The sequence below is a fragment of the Calcarisporiella thermophila genome (assembly GCF_041956535.1).
Source record: "Calcarisporiella thermophila strain CBS 279.70 unplaced genomic scaffold VTP21scaffold_11, whole genome shotgun sequence".
NCBI lineage: Eukaryota > Fungi > Calcarisporiellomycota > Calcarisporiellomycetes > Calcarisporiellales > Calcarisporiellaceae > Calcarisporiella > Calcarisporiella thermophila.
In genome coordinates, this window is record NW_027192201.1 from 75,569 (window position 1) to 96,661 (window position 21,093).

The window sequence follows — 21,093 nt, forward strand, 5'->3', positions numbered from 1 at the left end:
GCCTCGATCGGATGCTGTGAAACCAGGCCTGCACCATCGAAGTAATTACCCAAGGTACACTAACAAAAAAAAAGAGGATTCTGTCCCCACTCTCTTTCCCACTTTTCCACCGCAATCAATGGGAATTGCCGTCTTCTTCCCTGGCCCTCTCTCTACGCGATACATTCTTTCCCACCCTCTACTTAACTAGCTATATCCCATTCTCCACATCGATACTCTGGCCATTGCCTATCGTTTGATTTCTCGATCGAGCTGTTGGGCAAACCCGTGCACACATAGGGAAGAGTGAACGAGGGAGCACCAACAAAGAGACTTGTTGAATCGGTTTGTCCCTGGGTGAGTTTGCAAAGCGTCCTCTCATCCCCCATCGCATAGTCCATTGACTCGCATTCCCTCTATTTTATTATCCATCAGCATATGCTTCATACCCTCATTACTTCGTAACAGGATGCCATTGGTGGAACGAACAAGGATGTTAGATTTTATGGAACGCTGTGAGGTCAATTTCAACAGACGGTGTCTGCCAATGAGGAAGAGAAAGCGGCAGGATGACGAAAAGAAAAAAGAGGAAGAGCAGGAGCGGCGAGAAGAGGAGAGAGAGAGAAAGCAGGAGGAGCTGGAGAGGCAGCGAGAGGAAGAGCAGGAGAGAAGAGAGGCGGAAGAAGAACGGCGGCAGGAACGGCTGGAGCAAGAGCGTGAGAGAAAGGAGGAGCAAGAAGCGGCCCAGCGAGAACTCGGGAACAACGGGAGCAACCCTAGAGCGCGACCCGGCGATAGGAATCGGGGGCAACCCAATGGGAGAAAGGACAACAGCACGCGCGGGAAGAATGACGACGAGCGAAGAAAGCGCATTGGTGAGCAAAGAAGGAGAAAGCAGCAGCAGCAGCAACAGCAGCAGCAAGCCGAGCAGGAGAAAAGGAGAAGAAAGCAGCAACAGCTGCAGCGACAGCGGCAGCAGCAACTGAGGAATCAAAACCAGGAGAGAGAGAGAAGAAAGAAACAAAAGCAGCGAGAGGAGGCGCGAAGGAGGAAGGAACAAAAGCTACGAGAGCAAAGACAGAGGGAGAAGGAGAAGGAGAAGGAGAAGGAGAAGGAGAAGGAGAAGGAGAAGGAAAAGGAAAAGGAAAAGGATAAGGAAAGGGAAAAGGAACAGCTTAACGAGAAAAACAATGACAAGAATCGCGGAGACAAGCCAACCAAAAATGAAGCTCAGGGACTCACATCTACTACCACACAAGCTACCCCATCTCGAACGCCGGAGCTTCAACCCACTGAGACAGAAACAGAACAACCTCCCTCGCGGGGTCCCCTCCAAACCAGCAAGTCCACCTCGGACTCGGACTCGGACTCGGATTCCGTTTCCGACTCCAGCTCTAGCTCCAGCTCCAGCTCCAGTTCTAGCTCTAGCTCCGGTTCCAATTCTGACAGTGACTCCGATAATGATTCTGGCTCGGATGCTGCCAATTCAGCTAATAACCAGAGTGACATCTCTAGTTCTGAAGCAGCTGTGAGGTCGCAGAAAGAGGCGTCGATTCCCACCCAGGTCGCTTCCGATGTGTCGAATAACCCGCCGGCCGGCCCGGGTTCCAACCGGCCACCCGCCATCTCCCCTCTCTCTCCCACCTCCTCTTTGGCTGGAGCATCCGCAGGGGCGCGCTCTACTGATGGCCAGGCTGGACGGACCCCTAGTAGTGTCTCCCCCATCGGCCCTCCTACCCTTCTCCCCACCACCATATCGAACGGGATCTCTGCCTCCCCGGGTATCCCTTCAGAGCTCCCCATATCCCCACCTCCTCGGGGTATCACTCCCAGTTTTGTCCCCCCCCTTCCTACAGGCGGTACTAGTGCGGAAGCTAATGAGAATGCGGTGGCGGTGCAGCCATCTGAGTTCGGCTTGGTCGTCGGCGTCACCCTTGGATCTATCTTTGCTATTCTGTTGGTGGTCAGTATTTTCCTTTACCGGCGCTTCCGATACCGAAGCCTCGCAGCGCCAAGGAGCAACGACCCACAGCCTCCTGCGGTCACCCCCCCTGCCATGACTGCTGCGCCCGTCTACCTCTCTCCACAAGATGAGGGCACGATAGGACTGATGGCAGTGAGTAGGGAGAGCGACGGGACATCGCATGCCTTCTCGCCGTCGCCTGATACATCATTTGCGTCTCAGCTGACGCCTCTACCGGTGGAGCTCCCGCCCTCCGATATATCGGGCTCCTTCGAATTCTCCTCCGGGATATCCGAGCGAATCGACCCATTTTCGGATAAGAGCGCAGTACTGGAGTATAACAACCTTCGGGCTATTGAAGAATCCTGGGAGGGAGAGGCCGAGGAGACGAGGGAGGAGCAAGGGGGAGAGAACATGGTGGAGGAGGGGGAGGAGGACGAGGAGGAGGAAGCGGAGGACGAGGTGGAGATAGGTAATGAGACGGGGGAGGTCCAGGTCGGCACTCCCGACCATTCCCGCTTGGCCACGTCGCGCGCCCTATCGAGCCGCCTTCCCTCCTTCACCTTCGATCCACCCGGCCTAGGCATCACTTCCTCCGAATCCCCCATTCCCCCCATCGAGGACACCACGATATCCAACACTCTGGCAAGCAACAGCCGATTCTTTTCCAGCACAAACGATACATTCCGATCCTCATACCATAGCAGTTCCATTTCTCACTCTCAAGCCTATTTCTCCGAGTTCGCGGGCTCTTCTTGGCGCGAGAGCGACATCCCCAATCCCATCTTCCAAATCTCCCATGGCCCCCTGGCCTTTAAACCCATCGTCAACGCCAACGATCAACGCATTGCAAGTATGGCCGCCTCCATTGGCGGAGGCAGCGTAAGAACGCAGGGAAGCGGGGGGTTGAACAGCGGGAGTAGCGGGACGGTCCACTCCGATGAGTTCAATGAGGGCGCTGTCATCAAAATGGCCGGCGATTCTCCAGAGCTTGGGGGGGAAAAACCAGCCAACACGTTTGTCTTCCCGGCCCCTCCCAATGCTGCTTCGCGGCCATACCAGTAGGCACTTAATGGCACGATCTGTAAACTAGGCTGAAAGTGTAATTGTTTTACCGAGTTTTTATTTTTTTTTTCCCTTTCCTCTGCTCTTCTGCTCTATTTCACCTCTTTTTTATTCATGCATTTATTTTTGTACATTTCCTCTATTTCCATTGCAACTTCAAGTTTTTGTCTGAAAAAGCCCTCTCATTATCACTATTATGCATCTTCACGACTCTATTGACACTCTTTCCATTCATTTCGATCTACTCTAGCTATTTTTTCTTTTTCAAGCCTGTGTATTCTTTTTTTTTTCATGCCATCGATCCTTTCACCCTATTTAAACCTGTTCGTCTTTCTTATTCTATTAATATATTCTCTATCACACCTTCTATCTTTTTATCAGTTGGAATTCAGTGGGACTGAGCCCCCTGGATATCTCATTATCAGTTCGCGTATCCAGATCAGAGGGTTCAGATCGGAGCCCATCGGATATCTCGAGACAGGGGATTAGCATAATGAGTCAAATCCATCCAACATGCTCTTCCGAAACAGACTCTAACTCTCAAGAAACTAGGCAGAAGGCCACCTTTATTTACAAGAAGATATACTAAAAATGACTCATAGCGGCAAGAAAGAAATAATAGATACAAGATTGAGTGGGTAGTATTTTTTTTTTTCAGAGAAGCTCTGCTAATGGCCATATCGGAGGGGAGAATCCCTAGCAGGGGGTCCATGCGTAAGAGCCCCAAAATCAAAGGAAATTCATGAATAGATAACAACAAAAAAAGGGGGGGGAGGCAAGGAAATAGGAATAGAAAGATATGTACAAGTAAACAAATAGAATAAAACTTGCCTTTTGGCTGGTGGTTAAAAGAAAAAGAGTCGCTTTCCTTGCTGCTGTTGCAACTGCAAACTCTCCATGCACATCTTTGCCATGCTGTACCCGGTGGTGGCAAGTTTAGCACCGTTGGGAACACAGGCTTGGCCTAGGGAAAAGTTGGGTGGAGAGATGCGCGAGGAGGGTCGCATTATCGTGAGGGCGGGAGGGGCCAGTGAAGGAGATGTGGTGATGCATTCAAAGGTTGGAGAGGAAAAGGAGGAGGTGGTGGAGGAGGATGGACTGGGACTTGAAGAGAGAGACGGAGATGTGGATAACAAAAGGGAGGGGTTAGGCGACGAGTATGAGATAAGCGGCGAGCTGGGCACCGAAGGGGGAAAAGCATTCAGCGCATCAGCATTGGCACATTCTTGGGAGCAGTAGAGCTGAAGGGAGGCAAGGGAAAAGGGGGGTTAGGATGTTATTAGGCTTCTTTTCTCCTCGGCATTCTCGGACGAGAAGAGGGGGAGAGGAGACTTACCGAGTCTGAAGGGCCAAATATCTGCTTCCCACAGAAGCACCAGTTCGTGTCCAACTCCATGACAGATGTGAAGAGCCCCTCGTAATGTTCTAGCGTTTCTTTAGAGATTCCTTGTGTTCAGGACGAAGCGGAAACGGTGAGGAAGGGCGGGCCATTTTATACTCGCAGGAATTTCTTGTCGGGTGGCCCCAACTTTATCTCTCCTGCTTCCCTTCCTATCGAATATCTCGAATTACAACATGCGCCATCAGAATGAGTCTGCGTGGCACGAAGAAAGAGCTGTTTTTTTTCCTCCTTCCTTTCTTAAATTCCGCCTCTCCCCCGTTTTCTATTAATCAATTAATCACGCCGGAGATGCAGGCTTTTTTCGTTTCAAATAAATCACAATAAAATAATATTAACCACAACAATAATAACAACGGCAATCCCATTGAAAGAGCAATGATTGATAATCAATATGAATTAATTACCGCTGCTCCACAGCGGATTGCATTGCAAAGCCGGGGAAATAATGAGCTAATCCATGTAGCAAGCATTGATCCTTTTCCGGCCTATCCTTCCCCCCTATCGCTCAAGTCCCGTAGGGGGATCGCGAGGTCCCCGGCAAATATGAGAAGATCCAATGGCGAGTGAAAAGAGCTTAATCTTAACGAGAATGCTATTTTTCGACGTTATCTGCTTTCGTTATTTCCCTCTTCGCCCCGTCCTCGAGCCGGGATTCTCTTGTGTTCACTTTTTGCCATGGAACTCTCTCTTTTTTTCCCACCGGAAGCATTGTCGTATAAGGTAGGGAGGGGAAAACAATCACGCTATTTTCAGGACAACTCGTTTTCTGTGGTCCTTTGCACAGCACAAGGAATATTAATTGCCTTTATTTCTTGATGAATTACGGAGATTGTGTCAACACAATGCTTGTTCCTCTATTTTTTGATTCCTGCTGTTCTAATTGCAGAAAACAAGTACTAGGCGATAAATTACAGGACAAGAGTAATATAGGGATGAATAAAGCCCGTGACCGCTAAGGTACTTTTTGTACTCCGAGCTAATTTTTCATGAGAACGAAAATTGGCGAGATTTTTTTTGACGTATCCCCGTCGGAGGATATGTCATGGGCCCTCTCCCTTTAGTGGAAGGAGGCCTGTTTGCTCGGAGGGGGGATTATTGCGCGGGCGTTGGGGAGCTTGTCTCAAAACGGGGCCTCCTCCGCGACGTAGTCAAGACGAACGAGTGCATTGCCTCGAAGCATATTGCGGGGAGGAGGGGAGAGATTGACATGCTACTGACTTGCATGACCGTGTCATTATGATACGACCCCACACCACCCCCATCGGATTCCTTTCCGTGGATATTCTGCCCTTCTCCCCCAAATTAATGCTGTGTCTCATTATGAGCCAGGGGCTTTGGCAGTGCGACCACTGGTCGCCGCCTAGGCTAGGCTCGTGCTTTTTCCCGACGCGTGAATTCCGTCGATGGCGGCAGCTTCTAGACTCCGTTTCTAGGCCCGATCAAAGCTATGAATAGCTTGCTGCAGCGGAAATGGGGAGGCAATTTTGGTTATTAAAACTCGAGATGAAAAACCGGATCCTGATGATGCGATAAATTTGAACTCTTTTTTTTCTCTTCTTAGTTTGTGCATGCGCACTAGCCGCTTTTGCTCCATGGCACAGAAAACAAGCCATACTCTCCTCCATACATGGAGCATTGTATTCAGAGAGGACAAGCAAGGCCAAGATTATACAACAACAACAACAACAACAACATATCAACAGCCGTCGGCCATTCTTTCTTTGTAAGCAGCTTTGGATAAGGGAAACCAAACGGGTTTATTGGCCGGCCTCGGCCAAGGTGTTCTCGTATTCAACCACCTCCTTGCACGCATCGGCCACCCTTTCTCTGTGCTCTTGCAGCGGTGGCAAGAGCGGCGCCCGCGGGTTCCCCCCGTAGCCATAGTACGCGTCCAGCGCCATCTTCACCCCGACGATCCCGAACCACCGCCCCGTCGCGTCATCGGGGAGCACGAGGGCCTGCTGGAGTTTGCGGGCCTCGTCCAGTTTGCCCTCGCGGAAAAGCTTTTCCAGGAGCACAACCGAGCGCGGGAAGACGTTCCCCGATCCCGGAACACATCCTTTGGCTCCGACGGTAAGCGCGGGGAGGTATACGTCGGATGCACCTGCAAGAACATGGAAGTCGGGGCCGACACGCCCGATGACGTTGGCCATCTTGCCGATATTGCCGTCGGTGGCTATCCAAAAACACAATAAAGCCTGATAGATGCATTCCAATTCCTTTGCTTTTTTTTATGCTCGCTTTACGACTCAACGAAAAAGTACCTTTTATCCCAACGATGTTGGGGTGCGCGCTCAGAGCCACGATGGTGTCCGCGTCAATGTCGATCCCGTGGGTGACGGCGGGAAAGTTATAAATCAGAAGCGGTATCGGCGATTGCTCGGCAACCTGGGTGAAATAGAGGTGGATGACTTCCTTCATTCTTCCGCCGTAGCTGTAATAGGTCGGTGGCAACACTATGGCGTAATCCGCCCCCGCCTCCTTAGCCTGCTTGCAATTCTCGACCGTCTCCTGGACTGTCGGCGCGCTGGCGCCAGCAATCACCGCAAGCGGCGAAATGGTTTGTTTGGCCGTGTTAATGACCGTGGCGCGCTCCTTTGCTGTGAGATGAATGGCCTCGCCATTAGAGCCGAGCGCAACCACGCCCGAAATGCCCGTGGGCTTCAGACGATGGAGATGGTGCCGAAGAGTGTCGAGATCGAGGGCGCCATCGGGGTGGAAAAAGGTTGGAACTGGAGGATAAACACCGGTGGGAGCTTGCGGCATGAGTCGAGCGGTCGATTTACCAATATGAGCCTGGGCAAGAGAGGGTTGGGAAGGCCCAATTTTTGTTAGATGAGCGAGAATATGGACTCGGGAAACTTTATCATCCCCCCCAGATAAACGCCAGAGGTTGCGGAAAAAATATATGCATCTATTTTATTATTGCCCGCGTGACGGAATGTGTTACAAGGCGAGAAAAAGATGGGGGGCCATCGACTGAGAAAGAAAAGGCAAGACTCATCCGGCGCCTTTTATCCCCCGCCCATCCCTCGTCCTATGGGAAACTGGGAAACCTCGCATGGAAGGAAACTTACTCTTGGGCTTCTCTCGTAATCAGTGCCTTGAGTGCTGTTGTTTGTGGATTCTCGTATGTTCTCACTATTGCGTATCAGATTAGATCAGAGGCATTAAAGTCCCTCCTCGAGCTCGGCCTTTGTCCCTTTGTCGATGGTTAGAGAAGAAACTTACGTTCCACGGCAGCGTGTTGAGGATCGTACGGCTCGGCGGTTTGCACAAAACTCTTGGGGATTTCGCCAAAAGCCATGCTGCGCGCCCATTCCCGGTTTGCGCGCAATCGACTGTGGAAAGGCCAACACTCAGGGGTCAGTTCTCAACTCACACTAGAGGAAAGAAAACAGAGTACAAGAGAGCAACCCCTACCTCTGAATGATCGCCTCGTCAGGGAGGGCCTTTGGCATCCTCTCCAAGCTTAGGTATTCGTGATAGGTTCGAAGGATGGCAAGCCACTCTTCGTCGTACGCAAACTCATGAGGGCCTTCCACGTCAGGGAAATCCACGATCTAATCAAACCTCTCCTGTGAATAGGCTTCATTGTAAAAGGTCTGAAAAACGATATGCTCACCTGCAAAAAGTCCCGGTTGGGTAGACACTTGTCCAGAGCTAAAAACCGCGTCTCCTCACTCCCTTTCCGAGGCTGTGATTCGTGCTCAAGATTCGAAACACCCAGCGCATCCCCCTTTTGCACTTCTTCTTTGACTCCTTCTTGGGGCGTGGCTTCGGCTTCCTCGTCGCTGATCTCGAAATCGATTCTGTCGGGGTTTTCCACCTCCTCCAAATCATCCACATCCAGGGCAATCTCGTCCGGATTGTTCTGGGTGCCGGCATCATGGCGTACAATGGCTGCAAATTTAACGTGCAAATGTGCAGAAAACCAGTAGCGTGGTCGCAGGGTATCGAGGAGCAAGCGAGCCGGTGGGGAGCCTAGCGTGTTAGACTCGACCTAGCTCCAGCCAAAAGCACTCGTTGTAGAATGACACGGGAAATGGAGCGGAGGAAGTAGATGAGAAGTGTTTACCTCTTTACGGAAAAAGGGCTTCCCCCGTAAAAGACGCTGCAAATTGCCATGCTGCTCGATCCCTTGCGGCCAGTCATGCGATAAAAATACATCCAGCGGCTCTCGAATCTACAACAATCGAGATCAAAATGCGGTGGGAAGTGCAGGCAAGTGTCCGGGCATACCCACCTTCAGCAGCTTCTCGATCTCGTATCGTCGCACGTGATAAATACTCCTCATATCCCCCTCACTGTAGGGCATCCGCTCAAAATAGCCTTGGTGGTGGTGGTTGGCCTTATAAATGCCCGACAGCCCCCCTATCCGCAGCCCACCGAAACGGACCACGCCTGAAAAACCCAAGAAATAAATGTTTTCGCACACCCATCCGCCATAATATCTTCAATGTTCACAGATATTAGCCCCATCTGGATGCGCGGATAAAATAGAGTGTTGTGTAGAAAAAAAGAGGCCACTTACAGCTCCCAGAGATAATTGCTCGCTTCATGATTACCTCCAATGAACAGAGTCTTAACAGGTGCCTTCTTTCGACCGGAATAGTATTTGTGGAATGAGCCCATATGCCGATATTTGGGAGGGCAAGCTAAACACAGCATGTCTGCCTCATTTCGGAGAGCCTAGTTAGTGTAGCTAATTAATCCACCCAGTTTGTGTGCTACCACTTGAATAAAATACGTGCCTGGAAGTCTCCACAGATTAAAAGTAAATCGATGGAAATGTTTTCGACCCGGGCCAGATGCTGCAAGGAAGCATAGATTTCGTCGAGACACCCATGGCCACATCCCACGACCGCGATCTTATGGGAATAAAAGGAGCGATGAGTTTCAACCATAAAGAGGCCAATGCTTTTGGCCAACGTATTTAACTACACCATCAGCGCACCTTCATATTTTATTTGCTATTCAATCGCGAAATCAATAACTTAGCACTTGCTTCTCAATGACTTAAATATCCGATCGAATATCTGATTGAACGATATCCGTTTTCTCTCTCCTAATTTCTTCGTATTCAAAAAGCTATTGCGCGCCTTTCTCGTGGCGACTCGAGCAATCGGAGAAAATATAAGATAATGCGCTTACAGCTTGCTTCTCTAGTAGGATTATTCTCGTTGGCGTTTGGTAATCATGCCCATGTTTGTACCTGATCCCCGTCTCGGGAGTTAATTCTCCATCTCTCAAATTAGCCGCCACTCCTGCTACCATCTACTTAGTGACCGACCCTTCCGCTCAGCATCGCGCACAGGATTTCATTCCGACTCTTCCTTTTACCACTGCACCCCTTGTCCTCTCCCACCTTGCCGGAGTCTCACGGCATGTTGTTCTCACGCACCAAGACGCGCTCAATGCTGCCCTTCCTCACCGAAGCATGTTCGAGGGCGGCGGAGATAACGTGGTGGTGCTTGTAGAGGGAGCGGATGAACAATCTAGATGTAAGTGCTCTCGAAATGGTTCCGAGTCACTGTAGGGATTTTCACCACATGGATCCTCCATTGCAACCTTACTACTAGTACTTCCTGTACACGACCCCTCATTTCGCATTGAAGAGCCTCCGAATGTGAAGGAGTTCGACAAGATCCTAGGCGAGGTCTCCAAAATGGTAGAGCACGAGACTCCTGGACTGCGGCGAGTGGAAACAGATGTGGGTTATTTGGTTAGCGAGAGCGAGGTAGAAAATAACCCTTTTTTCACCGAGTCATATGACCGTTAACCGTCGTGGCTATAGGATTTGGTGAACGCCCTTCCCAAAAAGAAGAGCCCAGCGGATGCTTTTGCTGCACTCAAGGTCAAATACGCCGAGCTAGACGTCAGCAGTCTGGACCCTGGAGCGCACCCTGAGACCTCGGACTTCGTGACCGAGGTGGAGGCGCTCGCAGATCTTGCATCCTCCTTCTCCAAGCACCGACCCACGGAGTCCTCGAAGGCGAACTATATCACCTACCGCATCAGCGGTCTGAATCAATTTTCTCGCCAGAGTCAACAATACAAAACAGCCTCGAAGGTGCTCAAGGACCTGTTCGAGAAGACGGTGATCCCGGATTTTAATCAAGGAGCCCATTCGACGATCGCGTTTATTTTGGTGCCCCCCGACGCGGGGACCCATGCCTCTTCTTCTCCAAATCCCCTTTCGCGCCGCCAGCTTCCCACCTCCCCCGGTCCCCTATGCTATGAGAGCCAAGCAGACTGCGAGGCAAAAACGAACAAGTGCTCCGACCATGGCTCGTGCAAGTCCGTGGGCAAATGCTTCGTATGCCAGTGTGAGGGTGCCTACGGCGGGGACGCATGTGAACTGGCCAATATCATGCCTGAGTTCCATATTCTACTCTGGACCTCGGTGTTCCTGATATTTGCGGTCGTAGGATCCACCCTCTTCCTATGGCGCATGGGCAAAGAGGACCACTCGAATATGTCGGGCGGCCCGAACTTGAAGCAAGAATAAATGCAAGCTATACTTTCTAGTCATCAGGTTCCACTCGTACGAAGAGGAACCTGCTTCTTGTCTTATTTCGTGTTATTTTCTTTGTTTTCCTCTTTCTCCCTAATCAATATACACCAACATTCATGTAGCGAAAATGACACGGCGTTCTTACAGATGGTGGGGAAGAAAAAAAAATCCTAGTTAGAACAAATTTAAGGCTGATCTAAATCCAAATAAATAGTGTACAATGGCATGAAAAAACAATACTCTTTATACAGTAGGGAAAGATTCATGTCTAGTAGTTGATGGCACAGGGTCATATCGAGGAAACGTGAGATCTTGGGAGCCTCCAATCTAAAACCAATATGGAGACGGCAAAAGCAGAACTAGCCACGGCGAGCCAAGGCCACTCTGTTAGGCGAGAGCCAGTGGAACGGAACATGGTGGGCGTGGTGGGTGTGGGCGACCGTGCGACAGAAAGAGTGGGGACGTGATCCAAATCACGGGTCGTCACCGATATACTCGGCAAGGTGGATGCTCCTAGCGGTGCGTGTAGAAACTGGTCGATCACGTGGATGACACCGGCCGTGGTCAACATATCCGTCCGTATTAGGGTTGCATTGTTGATAGTAAAGCTGTTATTCTGCATCTCCAGGGTGACCAGCTCTCCCGACATGGCGTGGGCCTGCACTCCCTGCCTGAAATCAACCGTGCGCCATATCCCTTCGACCATATGGTAGCGCGCGTTGTGCAGCTGTAGAGCGTCGGTCAGATTGGTATAATTGGCCGCCACCATGGCCTCGTTGGAGGGAATAAAGAGGGTATTTCCTCTCATGTCAGCAATGCCCGTCAAGTTCCATTTCTTGACAAGCTGCGCGAAGAGATCCGTGTTTTTAATGCCGGGCAGAGTTTTGGAGGGCGATTGCGGAAGGCCGCACACCCCGTCGATGACGTGAAGAACCCCGTTCGGAACGGAGATATCCGCCTTCACCACCCTGATGGGATCTTGCGCTCCGCAGTAGAGCATGGTGACGCCTCCCTCTTTCTTTAACTTGACCGATTGCACTGCGCCAGGGGTGTTCACCGTCTTTGTGTCATAAAGGGTGGGGAAAAACTGGCCCCCCACCTCCAACTTATCCGTAGTGACCATCTGGGGTAGAATATGGTATGCCAGAACTCGGGTCGCGGAATTTTGTTGAGTAAGGTTGATGAGATCGGGGGCGGCATTAATGGCGCTGTCACTAGGCGCGAAGAAGGTAAAGCTTGGCTGTGAAGTAAATAATGTGCGCAATGCAGCGTATTTTTCTGTGGCCAGAGCTGTAGAGAGTAATGTTAGCCCCTCGCTCGAGAGTTTGTTAGCGACCGAGAGGAAGTCGGCCGCTAATGCTAGAGAGAAAAGGGCTAAAGTGAAAAGCGTGGAAATCAAATGGAATGGCCTCATGAGCTCTTTTTCGGGATGTAGGGTGAGATTCAAGCTCAATCCTCAACTGAATTCGAGGGCACAGCAATAATGTCGAGAAAGAGAATAAAGTGGGGCAAACTCGTTGAGACATTCAGAATTCCCGTATAAAGTCGAGAAGCGGAACATGAAATTTTCTGACCATGGTAGCATATCAAATTATCCACGCAGGACCATCAAGGGTAGGATCACAAGAAAAATACCAAGAAACACAAAGACCGAGGGCCCATCCAGAAAGATTATCCGCAGAAAGCCCACGCTAATGCAACGAAATCTCGAGCAAAAGCCTCTGCCTAGCATGAGCATAGTCATGATCGGCGTCCTCGATCAAGCCATCCTTACCCGGCCTTTGCTATTGCCGATGAACTCTGTGGCTTGTTTCCCTCAATTTTGAATCGAGTTCTGGCTTCATTCTGTGAACGTATGACATTCGTGAGAGCAGTCCATAATGTTCCGACTCTATCCATCCCTTCCAAGGCTCTGGGTCCGCACGCGTCCAAGCCCGTGTTATAGGTTCTTGGCGACGCGCTCATCCCTCTCCTCCTCCCAATCCACCCCTCAAGCAGCCAAACCCCCTGCCAAAACAGCGGCTCCCCCCCTAAATCGCCCTCGCCGAGACGAGGAAATTACCGCCCGCAAAATCCAGTTTGTGAATGCTCAGGGTGAACTGGAAGGCATCAAACCTTTGACCGAAGTCCTTGGCTCCTTCGATCGCTCTACCTATTGGTTACTTGAGGTTGATCCTCGGGCTCAACCCCCAGTCTGCCGTCTTGTCACCAAGAAAGATCTCTATGAAAAGCAGCGCGCACGACGCAAAGCTACCAAGCCCACTGCCAGTGTGTTGAAGGAACTCTCATTTGCATGGACGGTGGCCCCCCATGACCTGGCGCATAAGATGGAGAAGGCGCGCGAGATTTTGTCCAAGGGACATAAACTTGAGTTACGGATAGTGAGCAAAGCGGGGAGAAGAGTACCACAGCCAGAGCAGGAGAAGTTAATGAGCCAGATATTGGGAGAATTAGACGAATATTCGCGAGTCATCAAACCTGTGACCCTGACGAAGAGTGTGGGCATGGTGACCTTGCAGGGCAAAGCAATAAGCAAGGATAAGCAAGGGGAGTCCAGCGAGTGAAAATGGACGCTTAATGGCGGTTTACGTTGCGGTCATGGGTGGGGATCATCCGGGATCTAGAAAAGAGACTTTCTCTCCATACCTTCTTTCTTTATGTATATGTATAGAGGACGGACAATACATATATTTATATTTCATAAGGATCCTGAAAATTGTTGAGGGCGATTCACCCAGAAAGTAAGCACAAACTGAGGAGGGCTGGATACTCCAACTCTATAGATCTCTTATATAAAACTAAGATCGTGAGGACCCACTCCCCCTCTTTCGCTCATCTGTCCTCTCCATCGATCATCTCCGCTCTACCTTTGCCTTTTTTTCCATTTTTTCGAAAATCGCCCTTGTTCTTCTCCTCACGCGGTCGGTGATACCGCTTTTATCTCGTCCCTTTTCCATAAACGGGATGGTAATGCATCTAGCCATTTTTCGCTGAATCGATGGTGTTAGGGGAAGAGTCTATGGACACTCAATGAATCTCGTTTTGCCATTGGATAGGGTCAATCTATGATTATTCAAGTGGCGTGGAATCGCCAACTCTTCGAGATCGATCTCGGTTCATCAAGCGATGTCCTCTCCCGTACAACAGTCGCTGACCTAAAGTCGAGGATAAAAGAGGCCACCGGGATGCCCATCAATTCAATGAAGCTCATCTATTCCGGAGGTAAGTGCTTCTTGTTACCTTGCTATTACTCCCCGTGCATGGATCGATTTGTAGTGTGCTAATTCTCGCCTCTGCTGAGCAGCCGTTATGAAGAATGATTTAGTACCGTTATCACAATATGGTATTAGAAATCGGTCAAAAGTGATGCTGCTGACTTCAATGCCGGATGTAGGCCTTCCTCCTGTGTTCAGTCCACATGGCTTATGTTTACTCACTCGTTTTTTTTCCTTCCAAATTGCGTAGGGTGGAGTCGCTAATCGGCAAGCGCAGGACGAGGATAGCGAGGAACAGGCCCTCCTCATACGCGTTCAAAACCTGGTTGCTCAAGTGACACGCACGCTTATCCCCCAAATAGAATCCTATGAACAACAAGTTGCTGGCTATTTTGCTGCACCCCCACTTCCCCCCGATGCCGACGCCGCATCCCGACAGAGATTCGAAAAGACACACCGGGAAATCTCCGAGCGGCTGATGCAAGCCCTCTTTGCCCTCGACTCAATCGTGTGCCCTGAGAATGCTCAGCGCGTGAGAGAAAAACGTCGAGAGGCGGTACGGTGGGCCCAATCTTTACTTGATCGGGTGGATCGGTGTAAGGAGCAGCTGGCCCAGGGGTTAAGGGCCAGAAACAATTAGATTAGAGAGCATCCCTTCGTATAAGCAAAACTTTGTTTTTTTTTTGGTGCCGTATATATACATATATATAAAATATATATGTTGCTATAAATGCCTTTTTTTTTTCTTTTATTGAACTTGGACGAGATTGAGTATTAGAGTGCTGGAGAAAGGAAGGAAGGAGAAAAAAATAGGGGGTTGATATAAAACTACAACAAAATACGTGGGATGAAAAAAAAAAAAAATAGAACAGATAATTAAACCAAAAAAAAAAAAAGAAAATAGTAAAAAGCGAAATCTAATCACAGTATAAGGAAGATTGATATACCGTCAGAGTGAGAAATAATAGGAGATATCATAGAGAAACAAATTTGAAGAGTAGGAGAGAGGAAAGGAAGATGTGCCTAACTAATGAGTTCTCTGGTGATATTGATTCAGAGTTTGCTTAAAGAAGTCATTTCCTCCAGGCACACTGCTGAACCGGCTGGTTGAAACCTCTTCTTCATCCCAACCCGATTTTGATCTACGAGTGAGGAATTTTGTGGTCACGAATGCAATGGCTCCCAACACGATGACTCCTCCCACAGTCGATACTGCAATAATGATAGTTCTCGTGTTCGTCCCACCCCCTTGATCCGTTTCTGGCATGACCGATGCGGAGGGCGAAGAGGCACGTGAGCTTGAAGTTGGGTCAGAGGGGGGTACCATTGTAGTGGAGGACGACTGGATATTCTTAGTGGTTGTGGAGGTTAAGGTGCTATGAGAGGTTGGCGGAGCCGTTGTGGAAGGCTCGGGAGGCGGAGTGGTGGATGGGGTTGGCTGGGAAGAAGACGATGGTTCAGGCGGCTTGCTGGAAGAAGAAGGGGGGACAGAGGACGAGGAGGGGGGGTCGGATGAGCTAGGGGGATTGGAAGAAGACGGGGGATCCGAGGAGGTGGGGGGGGAAGGAGGGGGAGAGGTGGGGGGCTTCGTTGGCCCCTCGGAGGAGCCAGGAGGGGCGGTTACATCCCCTCCCTTGCTAATGCTTCCCTGGCGTTTCTCGAGCCCATTCGCCTGCACAATGGCAGACAGTAGACATATTAATAGTAGTGAGCTGATATTGATGCGCATTCCCACACGGTGTTTTTCTTAATTAAAATGCAGGCAAAGTAGCAGAGTCAGTGGAATGGACCAAAGCAAAAATAAAAAACGCCGGAGGGTTATAAATAACTCTTATCAGCAATCAGACGTCTGAAGAAGCAACCTTAACTTTATCCCAGGTACGAAGCTGGGACGAATAGAAACGATTCGTGGAATGAAATCATGCGTCTCAAGCCACCCTTGGCTTCTTTCCATTGTTTATTGAGCGATCGATCCGATTTGACAACTTCACGGTGGGCCGCCAAAGCAATTAGGGAAAAGAGGCTAGGTGGGCAAATTGGTGTGATCCCTTTCTATTACTCTCCTCTCTCTTTCTCATTTCTTTACTCTTTTGCAACCATAGGATATTTAATTCTGTTTTACCTGAGGCGGCAAATGGCACTTGTGACCGTAGCGGCGGCGCTAAAAATATCCAGATCATGACTTTTATCAATTTTGATAAACATATCATTATTCAATCGTCAACAAGGAATATGCAATAGCCGTTCTTATCAAGGGTAAAAAAGAACGAAAAGCAAGGGAACTATTAGATACAAAAGAAGGAGAGAGAGAGTAAGGGAGAGAGAGAGAGAGAATAAAAAAGCGAAGCTAAACGAATAGAAATAGATAATATATATATATTTTGCTCGCACACATAAATATAAACTAACAAGATCCGCCGCTTCCACGCTGCCCGCTCCAGACAATCGTGATGGTTTCGCCTTCAACAGCGCCCTGGGTGTCCCAATGCACGGGGACAATCACATCACCCTCTGGGGTGACTGGGTCCGACTTAGAGTCATCCTGCTCCAATGGAGGCGACCGTTGAACGCTGGTGATGATATTGCTAGTATTACCCTTCTTCACACTGTCGATTCGAACAAGGTGTGGCTTTGCTCTTGTTAAGGTGGTGGCTTTGATGGGCACATCCACCTCAGAGAGCGCGCTCTTACGCAGGTCACTCTGCTTGTCAGGGAGCTCTGCTTGCTGCTGGCCAACGTGGAGACGGTTGCTGGTGGAGGGCTGGAAGGCGTGGGCATCATCCTCACCCATTAAAGTGGGGGCATCACTGGCCTTTGAGTTGCGAACCGATGGAATATAGGCAATGGGGACGATGGCCGAAACCGATTTCTGCCGAGTCAAGCCGGATGGTGTGGCCGTATTCACCGCCTCCTCGGAGCCAAACGAGGGGGCATTCCCTTGTTCTGAGGTAGGGGGACCCATCTCGAACCAAAGGAACCTGTTCCCGCTCTGACGGCATTTCCGGTAATGTCTGTAGGTCAGTCCGCCCACGGCCAATACAACCACAGCGGCAGCGACTCCGAGCACGCTTGGCACAATGATTCCGCCACCGCCTCCATTATTCACCGTCTCTGCGCCTCCATTGAGTGTGCCCAAATTGTTCTGAGGGCGACACACTGCTTTGGAGCATTCGTTGCAAGTGCGAGTTACCAGCACGCATACTTGTCCCGATGGGCAAGAGGCGGGGCATTTGGGGGGAGGACAAGAAGTGACGCATTGTTCTGGTGCAAAATTGGCTGCGATATTCTCCAAGCGACGATGGAGGAACACCGTGCGACGACGGGGCGCGGGTGTAAAATTGGCATGAGGATGCTGGTTGAGAGCATCTACCACCGTAAGGGCCAAGAAACACAAGAAAAACAAGAGCCAAATACGATGTGAAAATCGGTATATCGACGACATGGCTTCAGTGTAAGGAAAGGAAGGGGGGGATAGAGATGAGGATGGGGGATGACAGCTAAAGGTCTAGCTTACGACAGTAATTGATTAGTTAAATTCTTCCTAGATTCAGCGTGTGGGGGCGTATGGGAAAGAAATGAGAAAGAGTGTGGTTGATGAGGCTAAAATTAATTTATAAAACAAATCGCCATGTCAAAGCAAGGATGTTTGGGAAAGCTTGAGGAAAAAGAAGAAAATTCTAATATTAGCTCCTCCCCCCTTTTTGTTTTTTTGCTCGGTACCAGCCGTTGCTGAGGAAAAACTCAGGTAATAGGATTGAGAAAAAATCCGATATATAAGGCTTTGATTAGATGCAATTTTCTTTCCATACGTCACACAGTACCCATTCTGAATTTTCGCCTCTGACAAACTTCACCAATCAGCCCGCGGGAAGGGTTATAGGAGAAATCCAAAATCACTAAAAGCGAGATTATGTTGGGACAAGTGATTGTTCATTTTGCGTCCAGAAGCCCAGTGGATCCTGAGCAGACCATAGAAGAACCTGGAATGACTTGCGTCGCATCCATTGTAACATCTGCGTAAACGGCCTGACGCTACGTGTGCGAGAAGGAAAGATAAGCGGATCTGCATCGAAATAGGGATCAAGATAGGGATCGGTTCGAGCGCGAGAAAACCTGGCAGGCAGAGAGAAGAGCGTCTTAGCAAAAGTAGAGGAAAGACCCGTTTTCCAAGCCCATGATACTATACCCGAAGAGGAGGACTAATGCGAGCATCTCCACTATAATTAAGAAAACTAGAACCGTGACGAGCCGTCTTGAAGAAGTGGTTGCCGGCAGGGACGGTGGTGAGCTTGATGCCTAAAAGGTAGTAAAATTGGTTGGGTCTAGCCAAAGAGGCATCCAAAGGCAGTTGAGAAACACATACTTTGGCTTCCATTTCACCCTTGAGTTTTCGGACTCGCTCAAGAGTCTGCGTGAGCCGTCGATCTATCTCGTCCTCCTTCTTCACCCTACTAATGACTTTATCCTTCAAGGATACCAACTCATCCTACCCAAACGTATTTAAGCAATCATTCTCAAATTATCCCATAATGCATAGAGTGGTTTGGCTTACGTTTGATTTAAGAATTTCCTCCCTCATACTCTCCATCTCCTCTGATAAATTTTGCCATCGCGTCTCTTCTGCGCGATGAACCTCCTGCCTAACCACCTCGCTATCATTGGAAGGATTTCGATCTTCTTGCTGTGGTGAAAAAATACTCTCTACCTGAGGCTTCGACTTGTAGGGTGTAAAATCGAGTGAGGAGGTCACTTGTTTGTTGCCCTGAGTTTGCGATTTCTGATCAACTGGGGTAGTGTTGGAAGAAGGCATTGGCACTCTGCGCGGTGGAGAGATTTTTGAGATATCCAACTCGGCGGATGTATGTGAAATATCGGTTCGAGTAGAGTTCCAACGGCTATCCAGCTCAGGGACAGGAAATGGCACAGGCTAGATATTATAATTTGAATACATATGCACTTCAATCAAGTTTAAAGGCATCGAATTATTACCACGTGAAGAGAAGGCAAATCTTCCATGTCCTTCTCGTCTAAAGAATGATTTGCTACATCAGTGGATTGCTTGGGCACCAATTGAGATGGCTCTTCGTATGAAGTAGAGACTTGTGCCTCATCCTCTTCCGTAATGGCGGGCAAAGTAGTTTGGAAAATATCAGACGCTAATAGTGATTAAACTTCAGCAGAGAGATAATAGGTGGCATTCATGGGCATTATTACCGGTTGCATCTAGAACCCTGTCCATCATAGGACTCGATTGCTCCATTGTGATAGCTTCGTGTGTTGAAGGTTGGGACTGTGTAATCGTGTGAGAAGAGGCCGTGAGTCCAATGCGGTTGTTGAAAGTGGATGGGCGAGTATCGGAAGTGTTTGGCACATCCAGCGTATCATCTGAAGCTCTTGGCTAAATAGTAGGAAAATTCAAATGGATAGTTAGGGGTTGCCTCCTAGATGCATGTTGAATTATACTAACAGAGGTGAGCTTGGAGAGCCGACGCAATAGGCTGTGCGGTGTTTCTTGAGTTATCCGCTCTTTTGGAGTGAAGTGTTCCAGAGATTTCACCTTATCGCCGCTCTCTTGGAGTTGTGATGGCGATCGAAGTGGGCTTTCATAAGAGGCAATCTCACCTCGTGAGAATAGTTTCTCTGGCCGTACTGGCGCAGGCGTTATGCTTAATTCGATCTAACAAAAAGTATCAGTAGCCTATTTCTTATATTGGATATCAGTGTATAATTCATACCTGATGTCGCGAAGCACTCTGATCATCAAGTCCCGTCTCATGTTCTGAAGCTTCTGGAGTTTCTACGCGTCCATCTATGGGTGGACGCGTCAAAAACTTGGAAGATTTATCCAATGATTGTGTCGACGCTTTTATATCCATACTTGTGGTTGCAGTTAATCTAGTTCTTCCGATATTTTCTGCATTGAAGCGTGCGCGCTGTGATGGTGTAAGAAAAATGTTGGAATTTAAATCCCTCTATTCAGATAAATAAGTGAGACGATGAATCCTTGAACATGCAATATATATTTCTGAGTATACTTTTCGACGTGTAACGCTATTATCAAAAGGAGAACGGGCTAGAAAACTAGGTTGGCTATCCTGAGAAGTCCCTTTAGGTTCTACATTTTCAGCGCTGGTGGTGAAGTCTCTTGGATTAGTGCGGTAGTGTTGAGAAACTGGAATTTTGCTTTTTGACTTGTTTGCATTATCATAAGGGCTAATCGCGTCAGCAGTCTTACCGTCTCTCAGATTAGATCGAGGAAAGGCTGGAGTGTAAGCGGGGGAACGGTAACCCTGCAGGGGCGATGTATATGTCTGTGACATTCTATTAGATTAGAAAATATAAGTGCGTAAATGAGAAATGAAAAAAAAAAATAAAATAAAATAAAATTATATATTCAAATGCCGCAAAAATGAATAAAAAACTGGAGAACCCGGGTATCGATCCCGGTGCCTCTCGCATGCTAAGCGAGCGCTCTACCATTTGAGCTAGTCCCCCAATTCCTGAGAATGTCGTGTGCTAGAGAAGGGATATGCTGTAAGCTAGGATAAATAGGCGAATAGTAGCGGTTTCATAATCGAAATGGCGCGGGTTCGAACCCCGCAATCCCCACCAGCACTCGCTTCTTGAGATTGCTGTCCACTTGCCCTTTGGCTCTAACACGACAAACACGACTTTCACGATAAACACAACAATAACGACTATTACTGACGCAATGAGCGATGCTCGTCAACATGACGTGGATAACTTACTTCGCGTCAAGCTCTTTCACGTCTGCTTCTTGTAATATTGGGAACTATTAACCTAATAAAAGTTTCCATTGATTGATCAAAAAAAAAAAAGCGGTTTCACGGACGGGGGAGGGTTAGTGTAGTGGACTATCCCTGGTATGCCGACGAGAACGGCGTGGGTTCGAATCCCACTTCCCCCACCAGCACTTACTCTTAGTTTGTGG

At 49.1% G+C, this 21,093-nt stretch overlaps 12 protein-coding genes and 2 non-coding genes across 14 annotated transcripts; 6 read left to right on the forward strand and 8 right to left on the reverse strand.

Moving 5' to 3' along the window:
• Positions 1-448: 448 nt before the first annotated feature.
• VTP21DRAFT_1143 (uncharacterized protein) lies at positions 449-3,007 on the forward strand (the record flags this gene model as incomplete). The annotated part of the gene is made up of 1 exon (XM_069390873.1): positions 449-3,007. One exon carries the CDS (start codon positions 449-451, stop codon positions 3,005-3,007), a length of 2,559 nt encoding a protein of 852 aa, XP_069251264.1.
• An 845-nt stretch (positions 3,008-3,852) lies between these two features.
• Positions 3,853-4,403, reverse strand: VTP21DRAFT_1144 (uncharacterized protein; the record flags this gene model as incomplete). Its single annotated transcript, XM_069390884.1, has 2 exons — positions 3,853-4,248; positions 4,344-4,403. 2 exons carry the CDS (start codon positions 4,401-4,403, stop codon positions 3,853-3,855), a joined length of 456 nt encoding a protein of 151 aa, XP_069251265.1.
• Positions 4,404-5,645: 1,242 nt separating this feature from the next.
• On the forward strand, positions 5,646-5,864 carry VTP21DRAFT_1145 (uncharacterized protein; the record flags this gene model as incomplete). The annotated part of the gene is made up of 1 exon (XM_069390895.1): positions 5,646-5,864. The coding sequence occupies one exon, from the start codon at positions 5,646-5,648 to the stop codon at positions 5,862-5,864; it is 219 nt and encodes a 72-aa protein (XP_069251266.1).
• A 302-nt stretch (positions 5,865-6,166) lies between these two features.
• VTP21DRAFT_1146 (uncharacterized protein) lies at positions 6,167-7,175 on the reverse strand (the record flags this gene model as incomplete). Its single annotated transcript, XM_069390906.1, has 2 exons — positions 6,167-6,585; positions 6,674-7,175. The coding sequence occupies 2 exons, from the start codon at positions 7,173-7,175 to the stop codon at positions 6,167-6,169; spliced, it is 921 nt and encodes a 306-aa protein (XP_069251267.1).
• Positions 7,176-7,482: 307 nt separating this feature from the next.
• Positions 7,483-9,372, reverse strand: VTP21DRAFT_1147 (uncharacterized protein; the record flags this gene model as incomplete). Its single annotated transcript, XM_069390917.1, has 9 exons — positions 7,483-7,550; positions 7,641-7,750; positions 7,833-7,972; positions 8,035-8,412; positions 8,488-8,595; positions 8,656-8,863; positions 8,944-9,101; positions 9,164-9,280; positions 9,367-9,372. 9 exons carry the CDS (start codon positions 9,370-9,372, stop codon positions 7,483-7,485), a joined length of 1,293 nt encoding a protein of 430 aa, XP_069251268.1.
• A 181-nt stretch (positions 9,373-9,553) lies between these two features.
• On the forward strand, positions 9,554-10,920 carry VTP21DRAFT_1148 (uncharacterized protein; the record flags this gene model as incomplete). The annotated part of the gene is made up of 4 exons (XM_069390928.1): positions 9,554-9,602; positions 9,668-9,913; positions 9,992-10,149; positions 10,207-10,920. 4 exons carry the CDS (start codon positions 9,554-9,556, stop codon positions 10,918-10,920), a joined length of 1,167 nt encoding a protein of 388 aa, XP_069251269.1.
• A 295-nt stretch (positions 10,921-11,215) lies between these two features.
• On the reverse strand, positions 11,216-12,340 carry VTP21DRAFT_1149 (uncharacterized protein; the record flags this gene model as incomplete). The annotated part of the gene is made up of 1 exon (XM_069390939.1): positions 11,216-12,340. One exon carries the CDS (start codon positions 12,338-12,340, stop codon positions 11,216-11,218), a length of 1,125 nt encoding a protein of 374 aa, XP_069251270.1.
• A 466-nt stretch (positions 12,341-12,806) lies between these two features.
• VTP21DRAFT_1150 (uncharacterized protein) lies at positions 12,807-13,490 on the forward strand (the record flags this gene model as incomplete). Its single annotated transcript, XM_069390951.1, has 1 exon — positions 12,807-13,490. One exon carries the CDS (start codon positions 12,807-12,809, stop codon positions 13,488-13,490), a length of 684 nt encoding a protein of 227 aa, XP_069251271.1.
• Positions 13,491-13,890: 400 nt separating this feature from the next.
• On the forward strand, positions 13,891-14,781 carry VTP21DRAFT_1151 (uncharacterized protein; the record flags this gene model as incomplete). Its single annotated transcript, XM_069390962.1, has 4 exons — positions 13,891-13,893; positions 13,983-14,148; positions 14,231-14,316; positions 14,392-14,781. 4 exons carry the CDS (start codon positions 13,891-13,893, stop codon positions 14,779-14,781), a joined length of 645 nt encoding a protein of 214 aa, XP_069251272.1.
• Positions 14,782-15,168: 387 nt separating this feature from the next.
• VTP21DRAFT_1152 (uncharacterized protein) lies at positions 15,169-15,870 on the reverse strand (the record flags this gene model as incomplete). The annotated part of the gene is made up of 1 exon (XM_069390973.1): positions 15,169-15,870. One exon carries the CDS (start codon positions 15,868-15,870, stop codon positions 15,169-15,171), a length of 702 nt encoding a protein of 233 aa, XP_069251273.1.
• Positions 15,871-16,545: 675 nt separating this feature from the next.
• VTP21DRAFT_1153 (uncharacterized protein) lies at positions 16,546-17,583 on the reverse strand (the record flags this gene model as incomplete). The annotated part of the gene is made up of 1 exon (XM_069390984.1): positions 16,546-17,583. The coding sequence occupies one exon, from the start codon at positions 17,581-17,583 to the stop codon at positions 16,546-16,548; it is 1,038 nt and encodes a 345-aa protein (XP_069251274.1).
• Positions 17,584-18,049: 466 nt separating this feature from the next.
• VTP21DRAFT_1154 (uncharacterized protein) lies at positions 18,050-20,461 on the reverse strand (the record flags this gene model as incomplete). Its single annotated transcript, XM_069390995.1, has 9 exons — positions 18,050-18,254; positions 18,328-18,437; positions 18,505-18,627; positions 18,694-19,068; positions 19,131-19,297; positions 19,356-19,539; positions 19,609-19,818; positions 19,877-20,113; positions 20,177-20,461. 9 exons carry the CDS (start codon positions 20,459-20,461, stop codon positions 18,050-18,052), a joined length of 1,896 nt encoding a protein of 631 aa, XP_069251275.1.
• A 102-nt stretch (positions 20,462-20,563) lies between these two features.
• Positions 20,564-20,636, reverse strand: VTP21DRAFT_t153. The gene has a single exon. It is a non-coding gene; the product is annotated as a tRNA-Ala (tRNA).
• Positions 20,637-20,996: 360 nt separating this feature from the next.
• VTP21DRAFT_t148 lies at positions 20,997-21,069 on the forward strand. Its single transcript has one exon. It is a non-coding gene; the product is annotated as a tRNA-Ser (tRNA).
• The last annotated feature ends 24 nt before the right edge of the window (positions 21,070-21,093 follow it).